Consider the following 8,322-nt stretch of genomic DNA (forward strand, 5'->3'; position numbering starts at 1 on the left):
GCCGGGACCAGCCCCGCCTCGCCGGCCTCCGGACGAGCGGGACCCGCCCCTGACCGGCCCCACCGCCTAGCCTGCAACATGGCACAGGACCTCAGCTTCCGCGGCCGCCGGGCCCTGGTGACTGGGGCTGGCAAAGGTGGCGGGGCCGGACGCGAGCCGGGGTCGGGGGGCAGGAGCCGGGAGCGGGCCGGGGCCGGGGCTGACGCCGTCTCTCCCCAGGGATCGGTCGCGCCGTGGCTTTGGCGCTGAGTAGGGCTGGGGCCCGCGTCACCGCGCTGAGCCGCACTGCGGCGGATCTAGAAAGCCTCAAGCGAGAGGTACCGGACGGCCCCGGGACCCCCGACCCTCCGGGGGCCCTTTCGGGGTACGACTTCCCCCGCTTCGGAACAGCCCCTGCGCCTCCCACCCATACGCCCTCCCTCGCCGCAGTGCCCGGACATCGAACCCCTGTGCCTGGACCTGGCCGACTGGGACGCCACGGAGGCGGCGGTGGGCGCGGCGGGGCCATTCGAGCTGCTGGTGAACAACGCGGCCGTGGCGCAACTCCAGCCCTTCCTAGAGGTGACGCGGCAGGCCTTGCAGCGGTGAGTGCTCCCGGTGGGTGCCCCCGGCCCTGCCCCGGCCTCTGCTGGGCCCGGGGCAGAGGGGAACTCTCTGATGAGTCTTAGGAAACGAACCTCAACCTTACTGGCAAAGGAGTCCAGAGATCCGTGTCTCATACAAAAGCAGGCAGCTGGGGTATCTGGACCAGCAAGATTTACAGACTTTCTAGAAATGCCCAAAGCTCACTTTTTCAATGCTTTGCTCATTGTTACAGAGTATGTCTCCTTTCTTTATTGTAATACTTACTTAACATCACCCCTGTTCACATGATAAATATCAAAAGGAAACTAAAGCCCTGACACCATCCCACACTGAGGAGCCAGAACTTGTAGCCAAATATGCATTTCTGTTAATCCAGCTCCGCACTTCCAGTCTAGCTCCAACTTGGTCTCTGCTAAACTGAAAGGCAGTTGTTGGTAAGACAATTTGGAGAGAAGACAAACCAAAGTAGGGAAGTATAAAACTGTCATAGTGAGAAATTAGATTTGTTTACTGCAATAACATGACATCTTTTTATCTTGAAAGATCTGTAGTTCCAGCCGGGGCTAAGCTTTAAGATACAGGATTTGGTGAGTCTGTTTCCTTCTGAGAAGACAGCTCATGCTTTGTCCCTGAATTAAAAAAGACTATTGCATGTCTATAATAAGGGATTAATTGGTGACTAAAATGGATGGATTACAGGAAGACCATTGTGCAGAACAAGCAGGAAAAATCTGGCCAAGGACTATGGGGGAAACAAAAGAAAAGCTGCCTCTACCCATTTTACAGCAGATGTCTTGGCTATTTTAAAGTCCTGTGAAGGGTTTGATTAACCTAAGAGTGACTTGCTGAGGCCCAGGGCTCACTGTGTAAACTTTAAACAGTGTGCTAAAGACTGCTAAAGATCAAAGTCCTACCAGAAACGTCAACGATGCAGGAGTACACCCCCTCCTGCATACTAAACATCGGACCTCCAATTAATGGTTTATTGCTGCCTAATCATTCTTGGTCGCCAGTCAGCTTGGCATTTCTGTGCATGTTCTAGGGTATCACCAGTGTTTCCAATGTACCAGCAACACTTGTCCTCTGCTGCCTCCTAGAACAGCACTCTGGCCTGGCCTGCAACCACTCTAACTTTAAATGTGATTTATCTGTAGGTCTTTTGATGTGAATCTTGGGGCTGTGCTTCATGTTTCCCAGGTGAGGAAGAATTGTCAGCGCAGTTGTCTCCATGAACAGCAGTGACTGAGTTGTTCTGCACAGAAGAGATAAGTGTCCACTCTGGGGGCTAAAGGGACTGTAATCCTAAATTAGCTTGATCATTTGTGTGTACAGCCCTTTGGTTCTCTCTGGTTAAGTGGGAGGCAGTGAGGACTTACTTCCTCCAGATATTTTTGCTCTTTTGGCTACTGTAATGGCCCAGCAAGATTCCTACTGGATGAAGTAACGAATACTCCTACAATTGTATCTTCTTTTTTCTTTTTTTTTTTTCCTGTCCCCCTCCCAGATTGTTGCTCGGCAGATGATTGCACAAGAGATACCAGGTGCTATTGTAAATGTCTCTAGCCAGGCATCTCAGCGTGCTCTGCACAACCATGCTGTTTACTGTAAGTACATGCAGCTCTAGCAGTGCCCCTCTTGTTTATGCCTAGCTGGAGACTCATAGCCACCGAGCTGCCAGCTGCCAATTCTGAGCAGTGAGAAACCTCTGTGTGTTCCAGACCTAGTGCTAGACACTTAAATGCCTCTTGCTTTTCCCTTCTCTTGGAGGTTCCACAAAAAGTGCTTTGGATATGCTGAGCAAGGTAATGGCAATGGAACTGGGACCCCAGAAGGTAGGATTTTTCCTGAGAGAAGAAAAAGTGTGAGAGATGAGCCTGAGCATTTCCTCTCAGAGCAGTCTGGTTAGATTATTTGTTGCTCTCAATCCCAGATTAGGGTGAACACTGTGAATCCCACAGTAGTAATGACCGACATGGGGAGAATTAACTGGAGTGACCCTCAGAAATCTGCTGCCATGATCAATCGGATTCCACTGGGAAAGTTTGCAGGTTAGTGGTGTTGATTTGTTGTCAGGATAGGCTCTTTTGTTGTATCCAAGACTTCCCTTCTAATGGACATCATAGCCAAAGGTACCTTGCTTCTTCAAGCACAGTTTGAGGGCAGAAAAAGTCATGCCTTTTGGGGTGTTTGTTTTTCTAGTACAGTTTGAGGGGTGCATCAGATATTGTCTTTGTTTAATTCCAGAGGTGGATGATGTGGTGAACAGCATTCTCTTTCTGCTGAGTGATAAAAGTGCTATGACAACTGGCAGCTCGCTGATGGTTGATGGGGGATTTCTTGTCTCCTAAGATGATACCTGCATTTCACACCTGGCCTTAATTTTCATACTAGTAATTCATAGATGTGGAATGGACAGCAAACAATGACACAGACCCAGTCTTGCTGGAGGAAAGGGGCAGTAGGGCTGGAACGTGTATAAGAAGCGAAGCAGAAAATTACCTTTAAAAGGCTGCTATATAATAAAGATCATATACACCGTCATGGAGAATGTTTATTGCACCAAATAAGGTTTTATCTTGTCACTCTACATGATGATTAGAAATTGGACCTGTCTCTTCCAACCCTAATTCCCCCCCACAATCCTTCAGAAGCTCTCCCCATTAATCCAAATCCATAGAGCCTGCCTGCACTTTCAGTGGGAAGGGAAAGAAATTAGCAGACTCCTCATTGCTTCCTTTGTTGTCTTTAGTAGAAAAAAAACAAAACTGAGGCAACAACCACAGCCCTGCTCTGCAGAGACTGGATCTGGGGGGGAGGCCCTGCTAAAGACTGATGGGGGGACCAGCACCACACTGTTGTAGGGTGTGCACACACAAAAGGCAAATACATGGATAGCACAGAGCTGTTTGGCTAGTAGCCAATAAAGCACCTAATGATTAGTTCTTCAGTTTCATACCTCATTTGCTTTGACCCCATCGAGGACGGGTATGATTTCTTTAACAGTCTCAGGCACGTATCTGCTAGAGCACCAATTTGTTAATGATTAGCTATTGTAGGTTAGGCAAGAGACCCTACCACTCTCCCAGATGCTCTTGTCATTCAGCACTGTTGATATCAGCTCTCTCCCCACTCCCACAAGGATCTTAAATACCTGTTCACCTGCAGGTTGAAATCAGGTGTTTCCAGAACAGGATCGATGTCTCAGCCCTTTCAGCTTGGAGCTCAGGAGAGCCAAAACAGCCTGTTCCCCCACGGAGCTACCTTGCCTTCCCCACTCTACCTCCCCTGGGGCCTGTACAGCCCCCAGCTAATCTCCTGCCCCCGCTGCCCCTTCACATCAACACTGACGTTAAATCAAAGAGACATTTAAAAAACACTGACTTCATACATGATGAAGGGCCCTACACAACCCAGCCCCCTCCAGAAACACCCAGCTAATACGCAGTCTGGCAGAGGATGACAATGTGCTGAGCCAGCACCTAGGCCACAGCCCTCAAAACACAGTACACTTTTTGCCAGGCTTCTTCACAGGTGGTGGGCAGAGCACAGCCCGGATGGCTTCATCAAACACCGTCTTCAAGCCCCGCTGTGTCAGAGCAGAGCATTCGAGGTACTTTACCGACCCTAGGGGAAAGAGAGCTCAACCACTCAAGTTCTACTAGGAGACACCATCCCTCATCCACTCCAGAACAAAAAGCTCACTGCCACAGAGATCCACCAGCACACAAGACTCACCAATCTCCCGAGCCATGGCCAGACCTTGGGGGTAGGTGATGGGTGCCAGTTTCTTGTCACGTAACCTTTCAATAGTGTCCTTATCATCCCTCAAGTCCAGCTTGGTGCCCACCAGGATAATAGGTGTATTTGGGCAATGATGTCGGACCTCAGGGTACCACTGAAACAGGCACAGTAAGAAAAATAGCTACAGCAGCAGATACAACCACAAGGATGCATTTACTATTAGGAACAAAGCTGTTACTGCTGTCCAGCATGGTGGCAACACCTGAAGAAGAAAACTTCTGCCTACTGTTCTGAATATGCTCTGCAGAAAAAGATCAGTGCAGATGTAATAATAATGAAGGCACTGAGACATGGAATCATGACAATGCCAGCCAACTCTGCACAAAGTGCTTCCCTTAACTGCATTTTAGCTTCTATGACATCCCATATCTTATTTAAGATGCAGATGCATATGCAGAAAGGCAAAAAAGTCAGCCAAGAAGTCATGAATGAAAATTGGGCCCCTCTCAAAATCTGCAGACTATGATCTTCCGTTGTTAGAAGTTACAGGGTTGTAGGTGTGATGCTGGGGTAGAGCAGGGGGACTTCACTGGTTCGTCCCTCCCACTGTTTCACCCAGAAGGAAAATACTTTACCTTGGCTCTGACATTCTCAAAGGAGGCCGGACTCACAAGGGAGAAGCAGATCAAGAAAACATCCTGTGCAGAAAACAAGAGGATTAGCCGTTTGGAAAGAAACAGCTAGAGATAATTCAGGGAGGGTGGAAAGGGAGCCTTAGAGAGGACCACCTCCTCCCACAAGCACGGACTGTGGCTGTGAGAAATTTTTTCCTATTAAGGCTGCTAAAGAAAGGGAAAGAATAGCCTTTGAGTATGACTTCATGTTCTCTTACAATACTGGATTCTGCATGTTAAGAGCCTGTGGCCACAAACATTTTTAACAGAGCTAGGGGCTTCACTCCTGGTCAGGGGGAATGTAAGAATTGCTACAGATGGAAACACTACTACTCCAGCCCAGCAGGGAGCTGTGTTGCTGGGAATATGAACATGGCCCAGCTGCACAGCAGCCCCACTCCACTTCTTTCACCTGGACCTTCCCATGGCACACATGGCTCAAATACCATTGTGAAGTACAGACATTTCTCTTGGGAGAGATTGAACTGTGACTTCAACTGTGATACTTCTCAAACAATCAGAATTACAGCTGCAGCCTCAAGAACCTACTTTCCTCACAGGAACGAAGGCTGTCTCTTTGGGAGCCTCCCTGTCTTCAAGATAAGCAGTTATAAGCCCAGCACTCACAGTCTGTGGATAGGAAAGAGGCCGCAGTCGGTCATAATCCTCTTGTCCTGCTGTATCCCAGAGGCCTAGGTTCACAGGCTTTCCATCCACCATGACATTGGCAGAATAGTTATCAAACCTGCCAAGGAAGAGTCCCCATCAGTGACAATCTTGCTGCGATCTGCACATCCCTTTATAAGAAATCCGGGGGAGAGTCAATTGGGAGAGGACACTGCAACACATTTCCAGTGGAGACAGTCTGCCCTCCTCACATACACAGCCAGGCCACCAGCATCCTCTGTGTGTCTGAGTTTTGTCAGATTTGGGGCAGCCTTCTCATCACCTACAAAGCCAACTTTTACATACATGTGCATGCAAACATCCACTAAAGTTCAAGGCCATTACTCACACAGTGGGAATGTATTCTCCAGGAAAGGCATTTGTGGTGTAACTGATCAGCAAGCAGGTCTTCCCTACAGCTCTGCAGAGAAGAGTAACAACCATAAAGAAGGCTACAGCAGGAAACACTGTAAAATTCACCCTCCCCCCACCCAAAAAAGAGGTGAGGTATAAAGTTACTGGATGACTGGCTACAAACCTGTACCTCCTGTATGAATTTTAGTTAGCTCTGCAGCGTAAGAGAAAAGCTTAGTTATGAGAACAGAGGACTATCAGGAGTAAACAATCAGCAACAGGGAAAGCTGGCTGTTAGGTGCCTGAGTGAAACTGAGGTGGGTATGTTCTACCCAATTCTGTAAGGAGTCCAAGAGTAACAAGGATAGACCTCATGAATAAACAAGAGACCACTGGGACCCCACAGTCATGGCCCAGGGTAACACAAAGCACAGTGAGAACCACTACAGGAACTCACCCAGGCTATCCCTGGATCAGATCCTCTGTCTTGGAGAACAGGGAGGTTGTAAAAGGAACCACTACACTGACCAGCCTGACTCTTCCTGAACCATGACCCCTCTCCCACCACACAGGGAAGTCTCATAATATACAAACCCCACACACGTCTGAGTAATTGGGCTTGGTATCATTAGAGTTCTTTTAGTCTCTTCACTGTCAACCCAGTCTTAAAGCAAAGCACCCAACTGCAAACCTTCAGATGAAGTCCCTTTTCAGCACGTTGTGCTCACAGCTGTTGCTCTCCCCTCCACATTAAGGGCAGTGCTAGTTTTGTGGGGAGCTCCTTATCCCACTCCCCTCTTTAGCACCTGCAGGCTACAGAACCTGAAAGGCCTCACTCTAAGGTGCGTATCTGAGCGGGTGGCATGTGTGGGAAGGTAGAAAGACCAATCCCTGACAAAGACCAGCCTCACATTTATCTCTCTGTATATCAGCTGTGCCTTGCTGTGGGTGATCAGAAAACAGGAATAATGAAGAAAAAATATACAAGATGAAGTAGGAAACAGTTATGAAGTACCCTAGATCTATCTGCATGGCTGCATCTTGCATACAAATTGTGCATACCAGGAACAAGCCTAAAAGAAAAGAGCAAGAAAATGACAGGAGGTACACCGATGTAATCAGGAACAGCCATGTATTTCACCGTAGAACATAGAAGGAGATATAAGAGAAACTTGTGAACGTCAAAGATTTTTTAGGGAGGCCTTTACGATGTATCATGCTTGTACAATGAAAAATAGTGAAATACAAGCCACCTCAAGAAACAATGAGGTGGTGGATTTTGGAACCAAGACGAGGTGTGTTTTCCAGGCAGCACGCCACTAGTCGTGGAACGGAAACCATGTCAAGAAACCGAGACCCAAATTTATGGAACTAAGAGGGAAGGGAGGTGCAGGACAGGGCTATGGGCGGCGGCCGCTGCAGCGAGGTCCCTACTCCCTCCGGGAGACGGCGACGGCGGGCGCCCCTGGGCCCCAACTCGCCCACCCAGAACGGGTGGGGCAGGGACGCAGCACAGGCCTGGTAAGTCCCCTCCAGCTCCCGATGAGGGGCTGCGGCACCGCCCTCCCGCCCGCCCTGCCCCGCGGCGCCCCGGGCCGGCCCTGGCCGCACCTCCCGCCGCCGGGATCGGCTCTCCCGGGCCCGGGGCGGGGCCGCGCCGGGCCCTCCCTCCCTCCCGCCCGACGGGCCCAGGCCCGCTTTGAACGGGGCTGCACTCGGCCGAGGGGCGGCCGGGGCGGCCCCGCGAACTCACCCGTCGCCCACCACCACACACTTGATCGCCTGCATCTGCCCGCGATGGCGGCGCCGCCGCGACTCCGCCGCAGTGGACGGCCCGGGCGGGCGGGGCCGAGCGGGGCCGGGCCGGGCCCTGCGGCGGGAGGGGGGGTTCCCCGGCCCCGCCCCTCGTGCGCGGCTGCAGCCAGGGCCCCCCTCGACCCCCGCGAGAAAGGGCAGAGGGCCCGCCGATCGCCCTCCGCCCCTTCCCGTCCTCTGGGCAGCCCCTCGGTAGCCGCCGCTGCCCCGGCGGTCTCCGGGGAGCGTCACTAGCGCACTGCCCTTTGAGGAGCACGACCGGCAGCTCCCACACCAGTGGCCACCTGCTCACGGGTGAAATCTTAAAACCTGATTGTGTGTTAGCTGCAGGTTTCACCGTCATCGACAGAGATGCAGGAGCAGCAGCCAATCCTGCATACAGATGACTTTTGGCTTCCTCCACCTCTCCAAAAGACTCGGGCAAGAAGAGAACAGAGAGAACTCGTGTAGTAGCAGTGTCTCAAAACAACAGGCTTTGCCTTTCCTT

At 51.0% G+C, this 8,322-nt stretch overlaps 2 protein-coding genes across 3 annotated transcripts; one reads left to right on the plus strand and one right to left on the minus strand.

The window, feature by feature from the left end:
* The first annotated feature begins 25 nt into the window (after nucleotides 1–25).
* Nucleotides 26–3,126, plus strand: DCXR (dicarbonyl and L-xylulose reductase). Its single transcript, XM_030461636.1, has 8 exons — nucleotides 26–136; nucleotides 220–317; nucleotides 430–584; nucleotides 1,740–1,782; nucleotides 2,090–2,189; nucleotides 2,353–2,417; nucleotides 2,516–2,633; nucleotides 2,830–3,126. Exons 1-8 carry the CDS (start codon nucleotides 79–81, stop codon nucleotides 2,931–2,933), a joined length of 741 nt encoding a protein of 246 aa, XP_030317496.1. The 5' UTR covers nucleotides 26–78; the 3' UTR covers nucleotides 2,934–3,126.
* On the minus strand, nucleotides 3,127–7,898 carry RAC3 (Rac family small GTPase 3). 2 transcript variants are annotated; one of them, XM_030461637.1, is made up of 6 exons: nucleotides 7,774–7,898; nucleotides 6,016–6,087; nucleotides 5,628–5,745; nucleotides 4,962–5,024; nucleotides 4,321–4,480; nucleotides 3,127–4,209 (listed from the first exon to the last, which is right to left on the minus strand). In XM_030461637.1, exons 1-6 carry the CDS (start codon nucleotides 7,806–7,808, stop codon nucleotides 4,079–4,081), a joined length of 579 nt encoding a protein of 192 aa, XP_030317497.1. In that variant the 5' UTR covers nucleotides 7,809–7,898; the 3' UTR covers nucleotides 3,127–4,078. The 2 variants fall into 2 exon arrangements, with proteins under 2 accessions (XP_030317497.1, XP_030317498.1); XM_030461638.1 differs by lacking the exon at nucleotides 7,774–7,898 and adding an exon at nucleotides 7,036–7,099.
* Between the last annotated feature and the right edge of the window lie 424 nt (nucleotides 7,899–8,322).

This window comes from Calypte anna, chromosome 18, assembly GCF_003957555.1.
Source record: "Calypte anna isolate BGI_N300 chromosome 18, bCalAnn1_v1.p, whole genome shotgun sequence".
Taxonomy (NCBI): domain Eukaryota; kingdom Metazoa; phylum Chordata; class Aves; order Apodiformes; family Trochilidae; genus Calypte; species Calypte anna.